Raw genomic sequence first — 26,314 nt, 5'->3', positions numbered from 1 at the left:
CAGATAATGCGGATGTGGAATTGAATATAAATGTGCTATCTGCCAAATCAGTGCTCCCAGCTTCTGCTGGGGAGGTTGTATTCAAGAGTGAATAGGTTTGGGTCTCATCTTTTCCCTGCTGCAGCACTTGTAATGAGAATATGCCTGTAACTGAAATGAGTTTCCTTTTCTTCTGAGCAAAGAAATTAAGCTATCTAAATGATTATGTTTCCAGAAAAACATTGTAGTGGCAGCCAACAAAGTCTCGAGTAAGGTGACAGCTGTGTCATTCTCAGAGGACTGCAGTTACTTCGTCACTGCTGGAAATCGGCACATCAAGTTCTGGTACCTGGATGATAGCAAAACCTCCAAGGTGAGAAAGAGCGTATTGAGGTCAAGCTGTGAACAAGCACTTCTGTCTTATGGCAGGGTGGATTTTGCCTCAGTAAGCTGTGGGAACTGGGAATTCTTTGATTTTGCTAGGGTTCAGGAGCAGCCCTCCACACCTGGCTCTCAGGTTTTAATCTCCCTGTAGGATGGTAGCAAACACATGCTGCAGAGGCACCATGTGCTTGTTTTACCCTGTGCTGAAGCAGACGCATGGCTGCTGGGGCTGCATACAATCATGCTTGTTCTTTAGTAGTCACATATTCCAAAGGAGAGAAAATAAAAAAGAGCTGCAGTTATTGAGCTCCTTGCAGCACAGAAGTAGGGAGAGCTGTTTGATATTGGTATGAGCATCTCAAGAGGTTGTGAGTGTTATTTCTGAAGTTTCAGCTAAAGCGTTTAACCTTTTAGCTGTCCTTGTCTTCTCTGGGGGACAGAATCCATGTATGCTCATTTTTCTGAGTGCTTATGAACAGATGGTCCTACTTCATGCGTGGACCACCTGTTGGCGTTTGGTATAAATCACAGATTGGCCATGAAAAAAGGTGGGTTTTCCTGTGGGGGGTTCTGCTGTCTCTGGGTTGTATGTTTTTTTATGCTGATCTTTGGTGACACAAGTCATATTCTGTTTCATTGATGGTCTCAGTACACTATGCAACCAGTGGGTCTGCAGCAAGTAAAATGTGTCACTACATTTCCTTGTAGGTTGTTTGCATTTCCCTTTCTTTGAGGTTCTTCAGCACTTAAGGCTTGTTGTTCTTAAAAATAAGTCTGTCTGCCTGGAGTGCCTCACTGTTTCTAACAAACTATTTTTTTTATTGGTAGGTCAATGCTACAGTACCTTTGCTAGGTCGCTCAGGATTGCTTGGAGAGTTAAGGAACAACTTCTTTGCAGATGTGGCATGTGGAAGGGGCAAAAAAGCTGACAGCACCTTCTGTATCACATCCTCAGGCCTGCTGTGTGAATTCAATGAAAAGAGACTGTTGGACAAGTGGGTGGAGCTGAGGGTGAGTTTTGTTCTGTCTGTCCTGTAATACTCATGCCTGCTGAAGCAGAGCAGGAACAACAAATAATAAAGGGCACTCAGCACAAGCTGGCCACCAGCAGTAAGAGTCATTGGGCCTCTGCCACTTTGTGACTTACTCCGGTTGGAAAGCCAGACAAAATGGCACTGCTTCTTGGCAGAGGGATTTTATTAATCATTGAGACTTTTTCATTCTCAAGTCTCAATGATTAATAAAAGTGTTACAGTAACTGCCCTTCTGGACAAGCAATGTCCTAAAGTAGCTTTGGCAACTCCTGTGTTGTCCTTCCTTAGTTGGCCTGTGTAAGTAGGAGTATTTGAAGGATTCTGATTTCTACCCCCTCTGCAGCATCTAACCTGGCTTGTGTGTCTCACATACAGGTTCCCTAGGTAGTAGGTAGTGAGTTTGGCTATTCTAAAATACCAGGTTGGCCTGTAGTTGAAATTTTACTGGGCTTATTTTCATGTCACTTGGATGTAAGATGCTCACCTGAAAGAATCCAATGCATTAAAACCAAGGCAAAAATCTTTCCATGCTTTCTCTCAAGTGAAATGCCTCTTCTTTTCTTTCCTTTCTTCTCTAAACTCTGCCTTTCACTCTCGCTCAGAATACAGACAGCTTCACAGTAAGTTGGAAAACAGTTTTGCATTGAACTCATCCCCGTATCGTCACAGTCCATTTTTACCATTTTCTGCCATTTGTAGAGATCCCATTGGAAGGGGGGAGAACATTTTTTTCTTTTTTTTTTTTTCTTGTCCCCTTGGACAGGTAATGTATTGGTGCACTAGTACAGGGAGAGGTGCTGCTTGCCTGATAGTGATACTGAATGTAACAGAGGAACAAAAAACAACGTTCAGAATATGATTCAGGTGGAAGCTCCTCAGGAAAGAAATCTGGATTTTTAGCCTTTTTCTTAGTCCCAGAGGGCTTGAGTTCACTTCACTTCTCTGACCATGATTCCTTTGTCTGTCAATTTGCTGTTCTCTCTCTCTGTTGTGTGTTTGGTGACCTTTGCAGTGAAAGTGCATTGCTCACAAGCCTTGTACTCTGTCCTCTTCAGACCACTGTGGCAAACTGCATCTCCGTGAATCATGATTACATCTTCTGTGGCTGCGCTGATGGCACTGTGCGGATTTTTAACCCTCTGAACCTTCACTTTGTCACCACGCTGCCGAAGCCGCATTTCCTGGGAACAGACATCGCAAGTGTGACTGAGGCCAGGTACTGTGGAGAGGATTGAAGGGGGCAGGGGAGGCTTGTGTGGGTTATAACTGTTCCCCAGGCTTTTGCCATCTGGATTGTGCTCTTTTTATGGACTAGAATTGGCAGTGTATGGCTGATCTCCCTGAGTTCTAACAGCGTTGCCTGGCATGGCTGGGCTAAAGACCAAAGCTGGTTGCTAGATTACACAGCACGTCTTCTTCCTCATCTCCATGAAATTGCTCCTGTCTGGTGGCTTTTTGATTTTGGTTTACTCTGAGCAAGCAGGCAGAGAGGGTACGGGATGCTGCGGCACACTTCAGTTGCTTCTGTACCCGTGGCACATTTTTTGGTTATTGCTGGTGTAAGGGCTGAAGACTCCCTGTAGCAACTTACATTGTTAACAGATGCCCAGGCTTTTGTATGGTATCTTTTCAAAGGCTCTGTTGCAATCTTTTATCAACCCGAATCTCCTACTATTTCCCTCAGGATTTCTCTTCCCTCAGTCTTGTACTTTGTTGTCTTGTTTTCCTCCATTGCCCCAGTATCTTCTGCCTTGGCTCTCAATTTCTCACCTTCTGAGATGGACAGTTTCCCAGTTTTCTTCCATTGCCTCTTTTCCACTGCTGTTCCTAGTGGGAAAAGGAATCCAAAAATGTATGAATCCACCAGCTATCGTTCTAGTGGATATCTGGAGTTCCAACATCTACAGAGAGATACTATTTTTTTTTTTCTTGAGTGTCTCAGCATGTTTTCTCTAAACTTCTATTGGGAACTTGAGGTAAAAAGTTCAAACAGTACATTGCATAGCCCTTCTCCAGAGTATCTGTGGAATGATAATCCAATAATGAAGCTGGAAAAGGAACTATTTCAGTTTAAAGTTTTACTGGTTTCTGGTGGTGCTAAGCCAAGCAATTGCATACACAGACCATTTAAAAGTACTGTCTGCTGCTCTCATCCATCAGTCAAGTAGAAACATTCATGTGATTCTTAAGCATGCATTTTTAAGGTTGATTACAATCTTAACATTTTTTTTATTACTTCCAAAAAGCTTGGAAACACAAGAATCTTTATATTCCCACAAATGCCAGAGCCTTTCTGTGGGATGCTGGTTGTCCACAACTGCCCACAACTGTATTCATGACTTGATTTTTTGATAGGGTCTGGGCTGCACTCTTAGCCCTCAAAGTTTTTCACTTGGAGAAGCAGGGCTCCAATTGTCCAGTGTACTTGGATTCATTTTGGCCCTCATCCCTGCATCTCCATCTGTCCTTTTAAATTGCCTCATCTCAACACCCTAACACTCTGGCTATAATTACATTATTCAGTACCGTTAGCAGCGTTGTGAGATGTGTGTGTTCACCTCAGATCAAGAGAATAGCTCCTTCTCTATGTGTGTGGCAGCAGCACTTAATGGAAGACCCCTGTTGAGGAAATACAGGGTTCACATTGGCACAGTCGTGTTAAAACCTGGGAAAAAGAGTGTTTCCTTCTTCTACAGAATCCCTCTGTATTTAAGTTTGCTTCAGAGAACCTGCCTGCCTAGAAAGGACTGTGCCCATCTGCAGTTGCCCATCTAAGGAACCTGCTTTGGCAGGGGGGTTGGACCTGATGATCTTTTGAGGTCCCTTCCAACCCCCTCAATTCTGTGATTCTGTGATCTCACGAGTGCTCCAAGCAGCCCCAAGCTGGCCTTTGTGCTGGGCAGGGGTGGAAGGGAAGCATGTCAGACAAGTGGCAGCTGAAATGAATCATTCCCTTGTTCGTTGTGCTGTTGTGCTTCTGTATTTTAAGTAGCAGCATGCTTCCCCTTGGTGCTGCACAAGAGCAGTTTGTGCAATCAGTAAACAGAAGGTAGCACACATCAAAAGTTATTCCTCCATCTTCCCCTTTCTTTTGAGATTGCTTGACTTGGATTTTACCGCTTGGTTATGCAGTGGTAAATGATGATGACCTCCAGTGATGATCAAGTGTTGTCTCTGGTGGTCACTCAGGGAGAGCAAAATGCCTGTCTGTGGTGGGACTCTGGGTTGAATGGTAAGGAGAATGCCTTTTGCTATGGGATTTTCTTTTTTCCCTTGGGACTTTGCTTGTTCAACTGACAGGCCTTCCCAGCCAGCTACTCACTCTACCTGTGTACGCCATAGCGTATTGTTCATCGAACCAGATCCCTGCAGCAAATCTGAGCTCCCATGCTTGACCTCCTTGCTCAGACCCCAGGAGAGCACAAGTTAACCAGGCTGTTGTTCTCTCTTTGCAGTCGTCTTTTCTCCGGTATGGCTGATGCGAAGTATCCGGACACCATTGCCTTGACGTTTGATCCCACCAACCAGTGGCTCTCCTGTGTATACAATGACCACAGCCTGTATGTGTGGGATGTCAAAGACCCGAAGAAAGTGGGCAAGGTGTACTCTGCTTTGTACCACTCTTCCTGCGTGTGGAACGTTGAGGTAAAGATAGACAGGGAACACTGTCCACAGGTACAAGTCTTGGGTTTTGAGTGGTGGTTGGGGAAGTCATCTGAAGAGCTGCCAAATTTGAATATAAATACTTAAAGCGGAGAGAAAGAGTTGACCCAATTTTCTTTCTGTGGTTACTGTGGTTGTTACGGGGCTTGGGTTGGAGCTGGAGGCAGTCCTTTGGCTGCACTGCAGGTGCTGACCAAACATTTTAATTGCAGTGTGTTACTGGGAAAAAATATTAATATCACCACTAAAAGGTGAGAGGTGACAGAAGGGACAGAAAAAGATAAAGCTGGATGGAAGAGCTTCTTTCACCAATACACGTGTTTACTGCTGACCTCAGAAAAAGGCGTTTGAGGTCTGTGGTGAGCAAGTGCTCCAAAGGCAAAGGAATGAAACAAGTGATAAGATCTCAGCTCAGGTCTTCATTAACCTATTTACCAGTACATCCTGCATTAGCTTCCCAAGTGGTTATTGTCTTCCAGTCTGTCTAGTTGACTTTGAGAGGGAAGTTCTAGTTCCCTTGAGAGGGAAGGATAAGGAGATACAGGAAAAAATGCAATTGATAATATGTTGATGTATATCCTAACAGTTATAAGGAAGAGGAAAAGTGGAAAGGAAGTGTGAAGAGGTTGAGGACTCTTTTTTATTTATTAATCACTTATCTCCCTTTCCTCATGGTTTATAAATCCACAATAGTACTTGAAATTCTTGGACAACAGTGCAATGTTGTTGCATGGTCTTTGAGGTGCTCTTTGAACCATTAGGAGCAAAGAATGCTGGCTTATTGCAGGCTTCTTAAAGGGATGTTCTACATTGAGGGAAGCTCATTCAGCATTTGTTTGAAGTGAATATGAAGCTGTGGTTTAGAAACAGGGTTTCCTTAGGAGAACTCCTGTCTGGCTCTCACCTTTACAAAGCAGAGAGGACAGCATTTCATTTTACTCTGTTTTGAAACTTGCTTCTGGTATCTAGGATGCCAGTGCAGGACACATTCATTCAGAGGTTGCTTTTACCTGCCTTTAGATGTATCCAGAGGTGAAGGACAACAATCAGTCATGCCTCCCCCCTGGTTCTTTCATCACCTGCTCCTCTGACAACACCATTCGTCTGTGGAACACTGAGAGCTCCAACATTCATGGCACAGCACTGCACCGCAACATCCTCAGCAATGTAAGATCCCAGGGTTTGGTCACCTCCTTGCTCTTGGGGTTGCTCTTTTTTATGCATAAGTATTCCCAAGTTAAGGCCCAGACTTCTCTGGACCTCTAACTCAACACAGGGTTCTCTGGAAGTAGAGCACAAGTCTAGTAAAATCTATCGACCTGAAGAAACGTAATGGGAATAACAGATGTAAAGACAGCTTGTCTGAAATGGCCCTGGGTACTATTGTTTTTTCCATAAATCACCCAAGGATTCACCAAGCTTAGTCTTTTCCAAAACAGTTCATGTCATGTGCTTCAGGAGGGCTGCTTTTATTTTTCCCAATCTCTGTATTGTGTAACCACTTGGAGATTCATTTGGAAAAGGTCTATTAAATGAGGCAGAGACTTGAGAGAATTAATGAGGACCATTTTACCCTCACTTCGTCTATACTAAGGGTGAGGATACTCATCCAGTACAGCGATTGCTTATGGACATTTGCTTCTGCTGCCAGTTGTGTTGGAAGATCTTTGGGCACAGCAGCCCTGACCTGCCTGTTCTCAGCAATGTGCTCATGGTGGAAAAAGCTCCTTCTTTTGAACTCCTCTCAAAAGGCATGGGCTGACTTGGATGATGCTCAGAAGTCTTTCAGGTTCCTGCTTTGTCCTCTACTACATTGTAATCACTAATCCCAGAGCTTTTTTGTTGTGCAGGAGATGCTAATAGTTTCCAGCCTAAAGGGTAATCTTTTGCAAATGGTGGTTGTGAAACACAGCTGTGAAACTTTCATGCTGCAATATGAAGGGACTGAATATTTGCTCCTAGCTAAAAGTTACCACCAATTACAGAATTACTGCCAATGAAGTTTATATGTGGGCCAGGAGCCATATTTCTAACTTCACTTTAATATTTTGTATCTAGTTAATATTTTTCTGGGTTTATTGTATTCCCAGGACTTGATGAAAATCATCTATGTAGATGATAACACTCAGGTACTTCTGGACACAGATTACAACTCAGGAGGAACTGCAGACAAAGCTGACACACAAGTGATGGACACGAAGGTGGGGATACGCACTGTCTGCGTGAGTCCCAGTGGGGAGCACCTGGCCTCAGGGGACAGGATAGGCACTCTCAGGTAATCCCATGTAACTTCTCATGCAGGGTGAGGGCTGGGCAGGAATGAGAATCAAAACTAGATTTTGCTTGTTTTATTAAGCATACTAAAATCAGCTGTGTTATGTCTTAGGATATATGAGTTGCAGTCTCTGCAGGAAATGCTGAAGGTGGAAGCCCACGACTCTGAGATCCTATGTCTGGAGTACTCCAAACCTGACACAGGTAAATGCACTGGAGGTCCTTCCCTTTTGCATATGAATATGGTGTTGAGCAAGTCAGAATGTCCAGCCATGGTATGTCAGAAACTTCAATGGATTTGGGAGCAGGCTTATAGCACTGGGCTAGTAGACTGAGACTTTGAAAAAGGCATCTTTCGTGTACTCTTCCTTGGAATATTGTAGGTTAAGATTGAAACTTGTTCTGTCTGCTATTGTGGTATGAAATTTGAGGGCATTTCTTAGTGTCCATCCCTGCAGTTTGCTACAGTATGTTTTGTTTCTAAGATGAATTAAGAAGCTGTTTTAAAATGGTGACTGGAAGAGCAACTGGATTTTCAGTAATGGTCTTGCCCTCTTTTTAACTTTCTTACAGGGTTAAAGCTCTTAGCCTCAGCCAGTCGGGATAGATTGATTCATGTCTTGGATGCTGGAAAGGACTACAGCCTGCAGCAGACCCTGGATGAGCATTCTTCTTCCATTACTGCTGTGAAGTTTGCAGGTAGATAATTGCAACCTCCCTTCAATGTTGGATTTAAACACAGCTGTTGTCCCAGTGGACATAGTTGTGTCTGTGAAATAAATTGAACTGCTTAAATACTAAAAGTAGGTCAGGCTGAAGTTGCTGATGCTTTTTTTGTCATCTGTAGCTATAGTCCTAGCAGAAGGTGCCTCTCTTTTCCATCTCTTTTTTCCTTCTCTTTCTTCATTGAAAAAACTTCTCCTGATTGAATCCCCAAGAATTTCTTTAGAAATCTGTTTTCTATAATGATTTACTCCCTTTAACCGATGTCAGATGGTTATACCCTTTTCTTAGTAAGGATTACTGTGGAACAGTCATCCTAAAAAAAAAAAATCTTGAACCCCAGAAAAATATTTTGGGATTAACCAGTCACAAGTAAATTTGTCATTGCAAACCAGTGTGAAGTTTTGCATTCATGATAATGGAGCACACTGCATCCCCAGCACTGTTGCTTCTGGTGGTCAAAGACATCAGTGCGGTGTGGTGTGCTGTTGTCAGCGAGCAACAAGGACTGGCTGATCTGCAGGGGAAGAGGAGCCCGTAGTCAAAGGTGACAGAAAGGCTGGCAGAGCTAGTGGCCTCACTGGCAATGGGAAAGTCCTACAGTACCTAAACAGGGTGGAGCAGACTAAGTCCAGTGACAGTAAATAGATTCAGCTAGCAGTCCAGAGCACCAGACAAATCCATAGTGATGAGACGGGTCCAAGAACAAGCCAGGAAGACAAATCAGCAAGTCAGGGTCAGTCTGGAGTTGGTGTGCAAGGTTGGTCCCAGTTCAGCGATTGCCAGGCAAATCTATAGAAGCATGTGTCGTGGTTCCGCTCGAGTGGGCAGCCGAGCTCCACCACAGCCGCTCTCTCACTCCCCCTCCTCAAAGAGGAATGGGGAGAAAATATGTGAAAAGGGCTCAAGGATTGAGATAAGGACGAGAAAATCACGCAATAATTATTGTAACGGGCAAAACAGACTCGGCATAAGGAGATAGTAAGATTTATTGCCTACAACTAACAAGCGAGAGAAGTGAGAAAACAAAGGAAAAAAAAACAAAAGCACCTTCCCCCCATCCACCCTCTTCCACCTCCTCCCCCCGAGCGGCGCAGGGGAACGGGGAATGGGGGTTATGGTCAGTCTACAGCACTTCTTCTCTGCCGCTCCTTCTCGGTCACTCTCGTCCCCTGTGCTGTGGGGTCCCACCCACGGGATGCAGTCCTTGATGAACTGATCCGGCGTGGGCTTCCCACAGGCAGCAGCTCTTCCAGAACTGCTCCAGATATGGGTCCGTACCACGGGGTCCATCCCTCAGGAGAAAACTGCTCCAACCTGGCTCCCCCACGGGCAGCAGCTCCTGCCGGGTCACCTGCTCCTGCGTGGGCTCCTCTCCACGGGCTACAGGTCCGGCCCAGAATCTGCTCCGGCAGGGGTCTTCCACAGGCGGCAGCCTCCATCGGTGCAGGGCCACCTGCTCCACCGTGGTCTCCTCCACGGGCTGCAGCGTGGAACCCTGCTCCACCGTGGTACTCCATGGGCTGCAGGGGGACATCCTGCTTCACCATGGTCCTCACCACAGGCCGCAGGGGACTTCTGCTCCGGCGCCTGGAGCACCTCTCCCCCTCCTTCTACACTGACCTTGGCGCAAGGCTGTTCCTCGCTCCTCTCACTCTCCCGGCTGCTGTGTGGCGCAGCGTTTTTTCCCTGTCTTAAATATGCTCTCACAGAGGCGAAAAACAACATCGCTTATTGGCTCGGATCTGGAAAACAATGGGGCCCTTCCCAAACATGGGGCAGCTTCTAGATCTTTCTCACAGAAACCACCCCTATGGCTCCCTGCTACCAAAACCTTGCCACGTAAACCCACTACAGCATGGCAAGTTCGAGTTCAAATCAGGAAGCTGAGTGTGTGGGCCAGGGTTTGGATCAGTGGGGTACATGGCCAGGTGTAGGTGTGGTTGCAGTGCTGCTGCAGCACTGCTCAGTTGGGGTTCAAGGATGAGAACCTGATCTTGAAAGTAGCTCTCAAATGAAAGTCTCAAGTAAAAGGACCTTGCTAAAACTTCAGGGAGCACTTTCAGGGAGCCTCTGTTGAGGTGCTTCAAGCTTTTTCTCAAGTGGCTCCAAGGCCAGCAAAAGTTCTCTGACAGCTCTGTCTTACAATGAGCTGTCTTGAATGCAGCCAGCTGAACTAGGAGATGGGGGAGGCACACTGAAAGCCCTGGCAGCTCAGGCCATTGTGCTAGTCTGTGAGCTAAAAGCAGTCCTGCTGTAAGTGGGTGCAGCTCAAGTGTGTGATATTGTATCCATTTTCATTCCATTGAGTTTTTTCAGGTGCTGCTTTGATGAAGAAATAGATTGGTTACAAAACAGTGTTAAGGGAAGAAGGAAATCCTGACCCTTCAGTAAGAAAGGGCAGCAAGAAATATGTGACTGATTTTGAGGACTGAAAATTGCCTATTGTCCATTTTCAGCTTATATAGAGTGTGACCCGCCTTTCTCTTGTCATATTGCCACAGAGTACTGTGGCACACAGAAAATAAGAACATGAACATGTTACTGGGGGAAAAGACAGAATTACATCCTAATCTGTTGCATAAGTCCTCTGTGTTAAGATGTCATGCACTTTGAGCATTATCAGATTTTGTCCCTGAGAAAGGGCTTCTGTAGTGCTGCAGTGTCATACTGCTAAGGTAGGAGTGGGTTTTAGTTAATCGGCTCTGGAATAAATGAGCAGTGGTATAAATTGAAGCATTTCCTCCACCTTGTATCTCTATTTATCTTTTGATTGTCTCCTGCCTTTTTGTAACAGCCAATGATGGGAAAGTGAGAATGATCAGCTGTGGAGCAGACAAGAGCATCTATTTCCGCACTGCGCAGAAGGTAAAGTTATTGCAGCTTGCTGTGTGTTTTTTTAATAATCTCTTCAAAAAAGAAGTACTTTAAAGAGCAATATCAGAATTCTGCAAGTGCTTGTTGCTGTTTCAGCCTCAGTGTCTCCCACTCTGTCTCAATACAAGAGATTACATTCAGAGAACTATTTCTGTGAAGCATGCAGGGCTCCCAGCCTGACCTCTCTCAGCAAGATTCAAAGTAGAGAACTGTCAGGATATCTGCTTTTCTTCTGCTGTCCCAGCTATTGTGAAGAGTAGTGAAAGAGTATGGGCTGGAGGGAGGAGTTTGCTGTGCCTCCAGTCTCAGCTGCTCCCAGCACACCTGGTTAGGGGGAAGTGTTGGTTTGTGCTGGCTGTGTGAGAGCATCTGAATTTAGAAGTTTTTAATAATGGGTTAACTACTTGATTTTGACTTGCTTGCTTAGACAGGAGAAGGGGTTCAATTTACCCGAACACATCACATTGTTAGGAAGACCACTCTGTATGACATGGATGTGGATCCCAGCTGGAAATACGCAGCTATTGGTTGCCAGGATCGTAATATCAGGTTAGTTTTCACCTCTTGTCTTGAAAATATTCTTGCAATCATAAATGAGTTGGCCAGAGCAGTCTGAGCCCCATCATTGTTCCTTGATTCTTTGCCACAGCACTTTCAGAGTGATCTGAGGTCTCACCTCAAACTCTGAGGTTGAACTCTGCTTTTTCCCTTGCTGATAACAAGCAAGTGTGGATATATAGTAATGTCCCTTGGATTCTCGGCTTCTCGCTGGCTTGCTCTGCAGAGCAAAGCCTTTCTACTGGAGAGAGAAAGTGTGCCTTCCTTGGCATATCATTGAGCTGTGGGGCAAGAACTTCTGCACTATGGTAACTTTTACTTTTAAAAGTATGTCCATTGAGAAGCTTTGAGGTAATGTGAAGTAGCTGGGACTGCAGGAGAACTGAACTAGTTGTGGCTGTCTTTTCACAAGTGGAGCCCATTCTCTGCTCCCTTTTTATCGATTTCTCCAGCTTGTCTGCTTCTGCCTTCAAAGCAAAGGAGAATCTCTGTAGTTGTGTGTCTCTTGTAGTATCTGGATGACATGCTGAGAATTCTGGACATAGCTCAATGCCACTGCTCAATGTCATTTGTTTTTGCATTCTCATGTAAATAAAGGGTCTTGCTCTCTTAAACCTTTCTTTTAATATGAAGAAACCACAGGTATTTTTATAGTAAGGGTGGACTGGCTGGAGCTTATTATGAGCTGTTCCTGCTACATAACCATTAAGAACCATAACAAGGCATAGCAAGGTTTGCTCCTTCCCTTCAGTGCCAGCATACTATACTTGTTCTTGATTGAGAATCAAACATGAATTTTAAATCAGATAATCTGCTTGATATTTTATCATCCAGTCTTAGGTCCTTACATTACTTTCAAGGTTGTTTCTTAAACCATTTAATTGATTGGTGGTTATAGTTTGTAGAGACTGCAGCTCTACTTTCTGTGGTTAGGCCCTGTTCCCTGTATCTCATGTGAAATGTTCCCCCCAGGGTTTTCAACATAAGCAGTGGAAAGCAGAAGAAGCTTTACAAGGGATCCCAAGGTGAAGATGGCACCCTCATTAAAGTAAGTTGTTTTCTTTCTTCTTCCCTTTTCCTTTTTCCTACTCTTCTGAGTGTAGATTAGAGCTTAGAAAATGAAATATGAATCTGAACACAATTTTTTTTTTTTTTTTTTTTTTCTTGCTCTCTACTTTGCTTATCCTTATCCTGTTGTTGCTTCCTCCTACCTCCATCCGTAAGGGACAGTAAAGTAATTTTTTTAAAAAAGTAATTTACAGATAATTTCTCTCTGTCCCCTGTGAGACATAGTCCCATGCTGCAAAAGCAAGCAGAACTGCAACAATGTCCATCAGGAAATACTTTAGTCTCCTTACTTCAGTCCTTTAATTTTTTGCTCCAGAGAGCTCATTCTGGCCTTCTTGATTGTTGTTGATAGGATTTTTATGTGGAGTTGCCTGTTGATCAGAGTTGAGAAATGTCATTACTGGAGGGCAAGTGCAAGTTCAAGGCTTTACAAGTTGGTAAAATTAAGTAGCATCTGCTCTGGAAAGCTCAAGTTCTCTGAGCCTTGGAGGGCTGGACAAACCCAGCACTTTTGTTTAGACAGAGTCTTTCATGTTTCACAGCTGCTGAGTGTATCCAGGCTTTGGGGTAACTTGCCTGCTTCTGCCACTTTCCTGTGCTTCCCTCATTTAAGATTTAGTATTAATATTGATGCTAGCACACTGGTGTGTGGAAGCGTTACATTCATGTCTTTAAAGGGGGAAGACCGATTGACAAAATCAAAGTATCTCTCTGCTTAAGTTACCAAACAAGCTTCTTCACTGTTTTTGTTTTCACTCATTTTTACATTTTCATATTTTTATACTTTCTAGAACAAATATTTCTGTTCAGCTGCACAGGCTTAGCAGTATTACTGATGGGTGTAAATAACTGGGTTAAAAAAAGGAGAGGAAAGCAAACAGCTTTGTTCAGTGTCACCTCTTCTTTTTTACAGAGAGAAACAAGTTCTCGTTCTCTGTGTCTATTATATTCCTATCCAGTTTTTATAAGCCATAGTAATGAAAATGAAAAATTGATGGTAAGCTCAGGTGTCTGATTATATCTTTCTCAGAGTACAAACTGTGAAGTGTTGCTGGAAGCTGCATTTTTTTTGTTTTTACTATTCTTTATTTTCCATGTGTATCTCAAGTGGGGAATCTCAATTATTTTGTTTGTTTTTAGGACAGTTATGTAACCAAGGGATTATAGTTGCCTCTGGAATTTAAACTTTTTTGGTATGTTGTTGTGAGGTCATAACATACATAGAAGTTTAGCAAATAGAACCCAAACAGTGACATCTGAAGCAAAAGATACAGCAACAAAATAAACATTATAGAAAAAAAGCTATTGTTATTTTAGCATAGTGACTTCTTCAAAAACCAGACATTTTCACTCTTGATTCCTCAAAGTTCTGCAAAGCAGAACTCATGGCATTTGCTGACGGTAGCTATATTTGCTGTGTAGTGCTGGTGTATATTTAAAACAAAACAAAAAAAACAACAAAGTTGTGAATGCAGGAGATTTGACCACATCATCATCAAAGATGCTTTTTCTCTGTTAGTTTTTCTCCTCAGGATTGGTGTCTGAAATTTTCACTAAAGTCTGGCAGCTCTGATTTTATTTATTTATTTTGATTTTTCTATTTTGTTTTTCTCTTACCTCCTAAACAGGTGCAAACTGATCCCTCTGGGCTTTATATCGCCACCAGTTGTTCTGACAAGAACCTCTCCATCTTTGATTTCTATTCTGGCGAGTGTGTTGCAACCATGTATGGGCATTCAGGTAGGGCATGTGAACTTGTGGAAACGCGTTTTTCTGCTGGTGACTGTAATATTACTGTCTGATACTAGTCGAAGCTTTCTGAAGGTTCCTTTCCACCAAAGTTTACCCAGTGGGTATTTTGGACTAGGTTATATTTGGGTGAAATTGTCATAGGTTATTTCATTGCAAACTTTTTTCAGACTGCATTTTGCATTGGAAAACATAAGCACATGTGCATGTGTGCCTGTCAGGCCACGTATTTGTTTGCACAGTTAATGGAATGTGTAAGATAGTTTGTGTTTTTTCAGTGTATGCTAAATTTCTTTATGATATACTCTCAGCTCCTGTAATGCAGGGGTTATTCTGTTATAGACAAGAAGAGACTTCAGTCTGTATGCTTATTTTGCCATGGCATAGCCTTTCTAATCTTAGGTGGTTATGGTAATTGGGGCATATCGATCTGTGAAGTGTTTGGCTTTAATCAGTCTGTGTTCAGCGCAGCAATTCAAATTCTATTTGGCTAATGATCTGTTCTACTCTTAGAAATAATTAAAAGAAGGTTTATTGATTATGCTTTATTTCACACAGAAATTGTAACTGGGATGAAATTCAGTAATGACTGCAAACATCTGATCTCTGTTTCTGGTGACAGGTAAGGGGGATTTGTTTGTGATACCAGCTCATACAATTTTACACTAAATTTAATGTTTTTCCAGAAGGAAGGTAGATTTATTTCATGAGGAATGTCTTACGAAGTCCAAAGAAACTTCAAGGCGTTCTAAATCTGAAATGTGCTCTGGCAGAAATAATGCTTCCATAGAGCAAGACATGTATGTGAAATGTTTTTCTTGTGGTTTTCTGAATGTAGGTACTATTATTCCCTGCTGGAAAGGAAACAGGGATGTGGCCTCTTACTTTACCACTCTCAGGTCCGTAACATAATGCAGTGTAATAGAGTTTGTGATATTCTGAACAGCGGCGCCACAACTTTCTCTTACGGTACCCCCATGTGTGAGGTTTCACCATGTGAACGGGCCTGTCTAGCAGCAAAAAGGAAAGGCCTGTCCCCAGTCTTCCCACTCCTGTCCATATGGTCCTTTTCCCTGCTCCCCTAAGTCAGTTGTGGTGCAGCTGAACCTCACTAAGCTGGTTCAGGTCACTAAATCAGCAGCCCCTGGCTCCCCAGCTAAGGTTCCTGCTGATTATTGAGCCAAATCAGCTCATGAAAACATTAAATAATAACCAGACTGAGCCTAAGGGAAAAGCAGAATATATGCCAAATGTAATGATTGTAGAGGTGAGCAGACCCACTGCTTCTGGAATCAGTGAATGCTTAAATCAGCTGAAACTAATAAGATTTTCCTTTAAGAAACAAGGCTTCCTGGAGTGCCATTTCAAGGCCTTTGCAACCCAGATTCTCTCTTTCTCTCTCTCTCTCTTCTATTAATAAAACAACTGAACTGTAAACAGAGTTCTAGAGAGTCAATTGTTACAAAATGTAAAATATATCACCTTAAATTGCATGGAGTTGTTACTTGTTTCAGTAAAAAGTAAATTTGTCTTTCCTTTTATCTTTCATGTGTGTAAATAGATTAAAGGAAAAGTTGCAGAATAAAGACCCCTTTTGTTGTGAATTTCTGATAAATTCCAGAAACGTGGAAGCTTTGAGGTAGCCAGTGCTGCATGTGATTTAGTGCAATGTTCCCTTGTTGACATAAGAGAGTGTCATTTTCTTCACCAAGGGTGTGGAGGAGGAGGTTGAGAAGTGAGGAAGGGATTCATGTAGAACTTAGCTGTAAGGAGCAGAGAAAGTGCATTTTACGAAGGAGAACAGGGAAAATAGCCTGATCACACGCTGCAGCATGTGCAAAGAATGAAACTGGGAAGAGAACAGTGGAGATGAGGGGCACAAGGATTGGGAGAAAAATACTGCACATTCAAAAATAAAATGAAATAAAAACAACAGAAAAGAACCCAAAGGGGTAGGTGGAAGCATACTTATGCAGAGCTTTTTGTCGAATGCTAATGTATTTAATGCATTTACAAGTTCATGCTGTTTGCTGCTTATCTCTAGGTTTGATTGCTGTGGGGGCGGGGTAAATGAACAAGCTAGATTTGCTTGCCGAATTTTCTTTGCCGCTTTTCAGTGTTGTCTCAGCAGCAGATTATAGTTGCTGTTATGTTCAGGAGAGATGCTTTTGGAGGAGACGCAGCTGGCTGCCTTAGGTTGCCATAGTTCCCAGATGCAGTGCCTCACAACTTTCTCTTGGCTAAAAAGCTGGGGAGAAGGATGACAACGTTTTCACTGGTGATGGGAAGCTTCTGTGTCTGTGTGCGACTTGAGTAGCTGGGAGTGATGTTCCACTCGTGTGTGACAAAGCTCAGGGACTGGGGCCAAGAAGTGATTTGTCAGTTTTTTGTGAAATGGTGTTTTGTTGTTGTTGTTTGTTTCCTTTTGGTGTGGCATGAAAAAGAAACTTTTTAAAATGTCCTTTCATGAAACAAACAAAAGAAAATAATGTAGAAGATGCAGGCATTCAAGATCCTCGTGCTTTTGGTGTTTGTCTCTGGTCCAGGAGACCAAAATTCATGATCACTGTTCAAAATGGTAGAGGAAATGAATTTTTACAAATGAGCAAGGAAGGAGGGGAAAGCCCCTCATTGAAAATTCCTTTGTGTATTGGAGTACTGATGAATAGGGTGACACTGACAGATCTTGAAGAACTTGATTAAATACTCTTTGGATTCCAAAGAAGCAAGCCTGATGTTATAAGTGATAGCAAAAACACCACCCCTGTTTCTACATCAGCGTAAATACACCCAGCTAGACAGGAAAGATGGGTGAGATGAAAAGAATTAGTTAGCACTGAGGTTGTATTTTAAAGAAAATACTGGTTGCTTTATTGTCTAGTAGCTGAAGATGAGATACAGTATTCTCTAATGTGATGAGGAATTTTTTTTTTTAAGCCAGATTTCTGAAGAAAATGAAACCAGTGAGATGACACTTTGTTTCCCTTTCTTAAACACTTTTTTTAAACATCCATTGACCAAATTCCATCACATTCCTTAGAAGTTTCCTGGGGAGAGTCAGAATAGAAAAGTAGAAGAACTACCCTGGTTGTAAAAAGAATGACTGCATAAGCTTAACTGTTAGTACACCACAGAGAATCAATGAGATGGAGGGAGAGACTTTAGGAAAATCTTGCCCATAGGGGAAGGTGCAATCAGAGCCTGCAGCTTAATTGATGCTAAGAGGATGTAAAACACATCTGTAGAGAGCCAGACTTCATTTATCCTGCTGGCTATGGAGTAACTTGTTATGATATTTCCTTCAGCAGCTGGTTAGGTAGGGGAATAGAGGTACAGGACAAGATGTGAGCCCATGCAAATGTCTGTGCAGTTGCTCTAGTTCACAAGGAGTCTTTGCCAGGCAGGCTTTACATTTTTGTCATGAGGCTTGTAATGGGATTGAGTTTCCATTAAGCTGTTCCTGTGTTTGTCTCTCCCCACCACAGTTTAGAAGGTCTCTTGTTTGCCTTTGCAAATGAAATCGATAATGTTAATAAAACGAGCTGAGACTTAAACCAAGCCTTATCTTTCCCTCTTTCAGCTGCATCTTCATCTGGCGTCTGAGCTCAGAAATGACCATCAACATGCGGCAGCGACTATCTGACATGAAACAGAGAGGAAAGCAGGCAGAAAAGTCACCTCCACACAAGACAGCTGGACTCATGAGGTGAGCAGAGTAGACTGAGAAGAGCTGGCTTTGTAGGATTTAAAGTGTAAAGTGTGGCACTGGGGTTCAACTGGAAAGTTTTTGCTGTTTCCACTCACAGTGTCTTCTAAAAGTTCTCTTACTCTTCTGTTGTTTTTGCCATGATTTTTGTGTCTCTTCTTTGGATATACAACCCTGACTGTGGTATTCCAGACAGGCTTACCTGCTGTTGCTTCACTGATTGCAATATGTATATAATGTCCCTTGTGTCTTATTTTAGTTTAATAATGTGGTCAAAAGCTTTTAACAAGCAGTCTAGTACTGAGATTGGTACACAGCATCCCACCAAGGAAGCCTTGTTCCTTCATGAATAAAACGTGGTGGATCTAGGCTAAATGCAATTTAAAGGTGATTTTCTGCCGTGGCAGTACTGACATAAACCTGTGAGCTGCATGAGTTTGCCATGTTGATCATAATTGTGAAAAGTTCTTACAGTTGTATCATTTCTTTGTTAACTATTTTCAGGAGGCTTTGAAGAAAGTCACCTTTAATTATAAATATAAAAATGATTTCCATGAGAAGTTCTTGCCAGACAAATCATATTATTATTTTTGCTTGGTGAGCAACATAACTAAAAACTGCCACAGTCTACAAACTAAATAGATCTAAATTTATCTGGTGACCTTTCTTTAAAAAGTTGTTCTTAAACACAGACACTAGTTTCATGTAGAACAAGAGGGAGAGGAAATTATGAATTATTAGGGTAATGTCTTTGGATTCTCTACAGTTAGTAAATAGCTGAGACTCACTTGACCAAAAGCAACATAGGAAAGGCTCCTGGCAAAGCTGATGTGGGATCAAAGTGGAGGGGGGGGGAAAAAGGAAGAAAAAAAAAAAAAGAAAAAAGAAAAACAGAGCTTTTTGATGCTATGTCCCACAGTTTTCCTCCTGCGAATGGCTACAAATTGATTTCTGGATATAGAAGTGCCAAAGCTTTGGAGAACTTACCACACTGGTCGTTAGAGTATCACAAGGAGCTTCCTGCTCCCTTTGGGAGCGAGTAACATTTGAACAAGTCTGTCTGCATAGTTTCATTTGGGAAGGTCTTGATCTGTTCATTCTTGAAACAACTCTTGCCTAATAAGTGCTTTCAGTAACGATACTAGGAGAACTCATGAAGCCTTTTTCTAGCCAAAATTCTGGAGCTGTCAAGCAATGTGCTTTTTATAGCAGACTCTCCATTATTCCAGCAGCTGCCGCCTTACCCTACTGAGGCTCAGCCTGTGACAGATAATCCCAGTTCTCTTCCGCATTAGGTGATACTTGTTTCCATCACAGACGCTTGCTGAAGGGCGGTGTTAGTGCCACGCCAACCCCAGCACTTTATTAAACTTGTTTGGTTACCTCCTTGCAAGCCTGGAATCTTCTTGTTTGGTCAGCTTTGAAAGCTTGTTTTCAGTTTTGATCGACCGCTGTGGTCACTGGATTTCAGCAAAGACATAACTCCAGAGCATTTTGGATTGGGACTGAATATGGAAGAAGAGCCTATTGGACCAGCATTACTGAGGTGGGAGAAGAGAAACTAATGAACTTTAGTGAGATTGGTTTTCTAGATGCCCTAGAGCTGTTCTGGTTGTGTTTCCAAAGTCTGTATGTGTAGGTTGCAGTAGAGAGTTAGTTTATACCTTAAGATATAAAATTGTTGTCTCAAAAGGAGTCACAATAATATTAAGAAAGATCCCTGCCTGGTGATATGTCATTGTTGTACTAGATTTTCTCAAGAATGGTATTACTAGAATTTGGTGTGGGTAGTAATGCATTCTATAGTTCCATAATATGAGAGTATGACAAAACGAATAACCAAAATATTACCAGGGAAACAAAACTGAGCTGAGGTGGCAGTGGGGAGCAGGAGATTTCTAATTCATGACAGTGCTGTCTCTATCCAGCTGCAACTGACAGGGCAGGGATTAGCCCAAGTGAATAACATCTGGAATGCAAACACGTAGAAAATGTCTTTCTGGGTCAATCCAGTGTTCCACAAAGTTCAGTGTTCTGTCTCTGTCTGTGGAAGTGCTGTTCAGTGAGACACTGATCCTTGCTGTATGGACCTTTGTGGTGCACTCGCCTTATGCTCAGTTGTTGCATCTGGGATGTTAGGAGTATGCCTGTTCCTTTTAGTCTTTGGTCATGGAGCCATTGTCCACCGAATTTGTATAAATCCTTTTTGAACTCTGTAATATTCTCTGCCTCTGCACCGTCCCATGGTGACAAGTTCCAGGAGTTCACTATTGTCTATGGAAAGAAAGACTTTTTTCTCTATTTTAAACCACACTTCTGCTAGTTCATTGAAAGCTCCCTGGTTCTGAATATTGTGAGTTTTGGTGAAGTGTAGTTCTGCATCCAGATACGTGTCATCTCCAGGGTTTTGTAATCCTCTGTCATAAACTCTCCCCATCCAACCTTCTTTCCAAACTGAGTCTAAGCCTTTTTAATACATCCAAAAACTTCTAGAGATACTAAAGCTTCTCCTCTGAAGGATTTCTCTGACTCGCCTTATGAGACATTACGTTATTTTGGACCTGATCAGACCTGTATGACCCACCATTCTCCATAGTGCCCTTGATAGCCTTCTAGTTCTGCCTCTGGTTGTGAGAATTGCTGATGTGTGCTTTTCTCTTATCTGCTGAACATGTGGAGCTTTGATTGTTTGGGATAAAGAACTTACTCAGCTGATATTGCTGGTACATTTTGGTTTTGAGACATTTGTGTTTTCAGCTGAGGAGTCATGTAGAGGCCTTTTAATTCAACTTTTGATTTTGATCCAAGTATGCGTTTATTGTTTAGAAAAGCTTGTCTCAAAATTTTGGAAGGGAAGTTTTAAATTGATTTTACTGTGGAATGTTTACAGCGATTAGTCTAGTTTTAGCTGAGCATTTATATTTTTTAATTTTAAAAGTCACTTTTTCTGTGACTTTCACTGAAGCTCTGGTATAAATAGCAGAAGATGGAAATGTTATCTGAATTACATTGGCAAACATACAGTAATTTTAGACAAAGAAATACTGTGTGCCCTTGGGTATATTTGGAAAGAGGAGCTCCTTATCAAATTTTCAGTGAGGCTTTGGTCCAGTCCAGGAAAGCTGTGCCTTTTCCAGGGCTCATAAAGGGGCAGGTTTTTGATGCCAAATCAAAAGTGGTGCCTGAGTCTGTGCTGTGCTGCTGAGGTTTTAACACCACGGAAGCTCTGAAGTCAGCAGCACTGTGATCTTTCTGTCAGGAAAAGCAGGGTAACTTTGATTTTAAAACCCTTAGGCATTTGGCAGAGGATGGAATCAGCTAGTGTACCCTACCACATAGGATGTTAAGGTTTCATAAATAGACTCTCAGAGCTGACAGTTTAAGTAGCACAAGATCAGAGTGGGAATGCTGATAACATATCTGTTGAAAGGATAGTTGACATTCTCGTGTTTTGTTGTGTTGTTTTAAGAAAAGAAAGAAAGGTTAAACTGAGGACATGTAAAAGAATACAGAGTACTCTAACATCAGTTGTCTTAATACTAGAGCTCCGTACATAGATGTAGCACTTCGAAGTCTACTATATTATATGTCCTGAAGACTTTCTAACTGAAGGTCCTTCCCTGCCATTGACCCTGTACTGGCCGACCCTTCAGAAATTGGAAACTTTGAAGTGCAACTGACTCTGCCCATCCCCACAGAACAAAACCTAGGCATGGTACTAGGAGGGGATAGTTCCTTAGCAAAGGAGGAAGCCAAGAGCACGGACAATTAAAATCCCTGCACTGAGTTGCACATGTAATAAGGCCACAGACATGTCTGTACATGCTGTTCTGGAATAGCTACTCTGAAACATTCATTCAGGTGTAATGATGCTTTGTTGGGGTTGACTGAACCTGTTCTCAACAGGAATTCAGCAAAACCTCAGAAGTCTTCTTCCATCCATGTCAGAATGCTCTCATGTGGTGCTCATTCGGAAGCAACTCCCATGCTTGAAACCTCAACCTATATTACTCTGACTTTCATCCAAGCATGAACAAGAACTGAGGAAGAGTGTTGAGGACGTGTGGAATGTGTTTAGAAGAAAATCCAGTGTACGTAGATGAATGTGGAGAAAGAAGTAAAGTCCAAATTGAAGGATTGACTTGGGCAAGCAGAAGAGTTAAAACACTCAAGACCTTGTGAACCTAGGTTTCATTTTCAGAAGTATCTCTGAAGTCAGTGGGCCCAAGATGCTTCTGAAAACCCCGTTCAGTTATCTGCATTTGAGTCACAGGACTGAATTTGAAAAGCAAAAGAGAGTTGTAAAAAGGAGGATGTAGAAGGGGGCTTGAATTTTTGCTGTGTAATGTGAGACAACCGTACATTTGTATTGGATACATCTGACTTCATAATTTGCTTGGCACTTACAAAAAAAGTAAAAAAAGGTAAAAAAGAAGCCCATCCAACTTCCAAAATATGTTTTACATTCACTTACTCAGCTTCTTTGAGGATGCTGGAAAATACTACATTTTTTTTTTCCTTTTTTCCCCCTTGCTAAGTTTTTCAGTCCCTATCAGATGGATAGAGGCCATCTATTTGTAACATAAAACGCGTTGATAGTAATCCTCCCTTCTCCATTTACACCAATAACAATACATGCAGGAATTTAGCAAACACGTAACTTTGCCTTGCCGTAACACTTACTCATAGTAAAGCGACCAATCAGTTAGATGCTAAGAGGTCTAATCCAACCCTTCTTCCTTGATGATCTCCTCAAACAACCATGGTGGACACAAGCAGAAGGATGCTAAGTTACTGATAAAAGTTAATATTGCCTATGATATATAGATATATTATACCTCACAGGATAAATCTTGTCATACTGTGGTGCTTGAGCTTCATTGGGGTTTCCCTGCTCAGACACAAGACCATGAGAATGACAAAGTGGACACTCAAGAAGACTGTAGAAAAGATGGAAAATGACATAATCAAATGTCAGAAATAGATAAGTGCAGCCAACATGAAACTGTTTCACTGGACAAGTCAACTGGCTATGCTGTCAGTTTTGTTCTTATTCTTTTTGCCAGAACATCCTATAACTCATCTGAAAGGATTGGGTAATTATCGCTCAGTCACTCCTAATAAAATGGAAATGAAAGTTCGCCACTATGTGGGTAAAGATTAAAATACCTTAACTACTTCTTGTCATGTTTTAATACTGCCTGCTATCTGTCAGCTGCAGGAGAACTTGGTTCCTGGCCAGGAATGATCTGTATTTGGTGGATGAGCTATTTTTACCTCATGAATAATGCTTGGCACTCAACACCCACAACTGGTATCCTATAAGCGTCACTAATGATGAGCTTGGCACTGTAGCTCAAGGCCATGGAGTGGGTGCTACCCAAATTTTTTTTAGGGATTCTTCATTTCTTCAATTATTGTCCAAAGTGGGTTAAATCATTTGGGTCTTTTGTCTGAAGGGATGAGGGGAGGAAGGGGAAGAGGGGAAAAAAAATAGGTTGGTGCTGGTAAGTGTTCTGAGTTGTTACCGGGGAGTTCTGTGCTTGGAGTGCCTCTGAGGTTTCTGTGGGAATGCTTGTTTGATCTACTTTGATTAAAGATCTGCCCAAATTTTCTTTTACATTATTCCTTGTGCCTTGAAGCTAAAAAGTGCAGCATGGCACTCTTATGGTGTGGGGGCTGTTCATGGAGGTTTTTCATGGTGCAGTCCTTGACGCAAACCTGTCTCTTATATAATAATTTGCCATATATCCAATTGCTGTCAAGCAGGGAATAAATCTCTCTGGCATTTATGATGTGTAAAATAGTTCCAGAGAGGAAGTGCTTAAGGGTGGGAGAAATACTTGCCTTTCAAATATGCTCTACCATCCTGACCTTTTGGATTGTCTGGGTCTGAAATGGAAGGCCAAGTTTCATTCCACTCGACTTGCTCTGGCTCGTTTCCTTTTGTTCTGATTTCTGTCATCATTCTACATGTAAGAGATGGTTTCCATGGAAGGCTCTGCACACCACTGTGCAGGGTTTAACTTGCCCTGTTTCTCAGGGGTGGGTCGATCTAGGGCTGTCTGGGAGAGTTGAGGCAGCCTGCTGAGTGTTCTCTGTGCAGGAGAGAATAAGGTGGAGAACTGCCTGGTGTAGGATTTGAAATGTTGGGCTGTTCTTGAGAACGACTGTAACACTTCTTCCAATTTCTGCCTCCCAGACACGAGTCCATCTCTGCCCTATCCTCTGTGCCTGCACTTTCATCAGACAGCGACAAGGATGGTGAAGATGAAGGGAATGATGAAGACGAGTTAAGTGGGCTGCAATCTTTCCATATTCAGTCCAACTGCAACACTGAAAGAGACTCAGGTATAAATGGGCGCAGGGCATGGGCAGATATAGAGAAAAATTACATGAATGTGTAGGGGGGAAGAGACAAGATACTTAGGGCTTAGTTACAGCAAGGTATGTGCAGAAAGAGACCGAAACAGGAGCAGATAGATCAGCACCACTGGGCAATGTTGCCCATTCTGACATCTAAACAGAGGTGTATTTCGGTGTTCTGTTGTTAAATTGCCAAGTGTCTTGCTGGTTCCAGCTGGCCAAACAGTTTTTGTATTAATCCCATGGGCTTGGTTCTACAGGTTATTACAAGTTCACAGAATTCAAAAGAGATCTCATGGAAGGTTCTAAGGATGCATGATAAAACTTGCAGTACAAATTACCGTTACCTATTTGAGACATTTTTACTATAGATGCTACAGTGTATTGGAGCAGGGTTTTTTTCCAAGCCTTTGATGGGCTACTGCACTGTGGCAAGTGTTCCACTGAGTCAGTGAAAAACCCGTATGAAACTGTGTTTAAAAAAATTTAAAAAAATGATACAATGATTTGGCAGTTCATGAGAAACCATGCTGACAGTGGTGTGTGGGTTCAAAATGTGTAGGAAAGCTGCCTTGGGGGAAAGATGAGGTAAGAGATTTTTCAAAAAGCTGGACTGTTGTCCAAGGATGACAACTAGGTATCTATCTTTTTCCCTTTTCAGATCCAGACCTTACCCTCTCAAGAAGCCTTTCCCATTGGGAAATGAGGAGGGTGAGTTGCTAAATCCTCCAATTGTATTTCTCATCATAGGGAAACTGGAAAAGAAATTCACATGGAGATTGAAAACTTCTTGTTTTCAATACTGGGAAAGGTGCAGCTTCAGTGGGAAACTATTGAGAAGCCCATCAGTGAAGAATGATTTGGGGGTGGCAAAATAGAGCCTAGTTAAGAGATCTTTTCACTTGAGATCTCTACTTCTATATTGTTCCATCAGATGTTATGCTTTTGTCCCCTTCATTTCTGTCCTGAATATCATGTAGGGTTGAAGCTTACTATATACCAGGATCTGAGCAAGGTATCTTAATGTTCAGTCATGCAAGAAGCTGCAACAAAACTATTGTTTTACCTTGATGCCTTTATAATTAGGGGAGGAATTTTAAGCTGATGAACATCTTTTATAGAGGCAGATATAATTGTATTTTGCTATGGGTCTTATATTTTTTCTCCTGTTTTTCAATCAGCAGAGCTGATTCCCTAAGACTGTCTTTTAATTTCCTTCAGGCCAAGGAGATAGCGGCAATCCAGCGTTCGGAGGCACCAATGAGCAAGATGCCCCGGCAACGTGGGCGCTGGTCCCAGCCAACCAGCAACATAGAGATGACTGTGAAATCCATGCTTGACTTACGTCAGCTGGAGTCCTTCTCCGTTTCCCGATCTCCAAGTCGAGATTCGCTGTCTCAAAACAGCAATGGGGATGATAGAGAAGAACAGGCAGATCTACCTGTGCACATCAACAAAGTAAGGGTGGTACTTCTTTGAGGAGGTGAATTTATTCTGAGTGTATCTGTCCTGCCTCTGTTTATTATTACCTATATTTATTACTGCTTGATAATATCCGTTATATCTTTACCTTCTGAGAAGGCTGCTTAGCTAACTCTATTGTAGTTAATACTCAAAGCAGAGCTCGTGTGGGATTAAGGTTTCTTTCCAAAGGTGGGGGAAGAACTTGTATTTTCCCTTTGCTCCTTGATTAGTAAAGGATAAAATAACCTGAGAAACTGAGCTTGGCATTACAGGTATATGTGCCTGATTTCTTGTTACCTCACTTTGATGGAGTACTGTTTCTCCACTCTAGCAGCAACTGAAATGTGGCTCAGTGAGCCACATGAGCCTCAATGAGGCCCTTAGTTGTGGCTTGTGCTAGATTATTGTGAGCTTTAAAACACAGACAAGATCTCTGTGTCTATGGGTCACAGCAAGTAATGTGTGCTAA

General features: G+C 42.3%; 1 protein-coding gene across 2 annotated transcripts in view; it reads left to right on the top strand.

Moving 5' to 3' along the window:
* The window catches only part of MAPKBP1 (mitogen-activated protein kinase binding protein 1), a 96,677-nt gene that overhangs the window by 53,696 nt on the left and 16,667 nt on the right, over nucleotides 1-26,314 (top strand). For both annotated transcript variants that reach the window (XM_084287734.1, XM_084287735.1), the window contains exons 7-23: nucleotides 215-352; nucleotides 1,192-1,374; nucleotides 2,453-2,613; nucleotides 4,853-5,042; nucleotides 6,081-6,227; nucleotides 7,151-7,335; nucleotides 7,447-7,538; nucleotides 7,908-8,033; nucleotides 10,855-10,925; nucleotides 11,362-11,483; nucleotides 12,465-12,540; nucleotides 14,189-14,300; nucleotides 14,868-14,931; nucleotides 17,890-18,015; nucleotides 24,218-24,366; nucleotides 25,043-25,092; nucleotides 25,603-25,839. In XM_084287734.1, coding sequence (XP_084143860.1) covers nucleotides 215-352; nucleotides 1,192-1,374; nucleotides 2,453-2,613; nucleotides 4,853-5,042; nucleotides 6,081-6,227; nucleotides 7,151-7,335; nucleotides 7,447-7,538; nucleotides 7,908-8,033; nucleotides 10,855-10,925; nucleotides 11,362-11,483; nucleotides 12,465-12,540; nucleotides 14,189-14,300; nucleotides 14,868-14,931; nucleotides 17,890-18,015; nucleotides 24,218-24,366; nucleotides 25,043-25,092; nucleotides 25,603-25,839 — 2,229 coding nt within the window. The remainder of the gene's footprint in view (nucleotides 1-214; nucleotides 353-1,191; nucleotides 1,375-2,452; nucleotides 2,614-4,852; nucleotides 5,043-6,080; nucleotides 6,228-7,150; nucleotides 7,336-7,446; nucleotides 7,539-7,907; nucleotides 8,034-10,854; nucleotides 10,926-11,361; nucleotides 11,484-12,464; nucleotides 12,541-14,188; nucleotides 14,301-14,867; nucleotides 14,932-17,889; nucleotides 18,016-24,217; nucleotides 24,367-25,042; nucleotides 25,093-25,602; nucleotides 25,840-26,314) is intronic.

Source organism: Netta rufina, assembly GCF_964035555.1.
Source record: "Netta rufina genome assembly, chromosome: 5".
In the NCBI taxonomy this organism is placed as follows: domain Eukaryota; kingdom Metazoa; phylum Chordata; class Aves; order Anseriformes; family Anatidae; genus Netta; species Netta rufina.
This window is presented reverse-complemented; position numbering and strand designations above follow the sequence as displayed.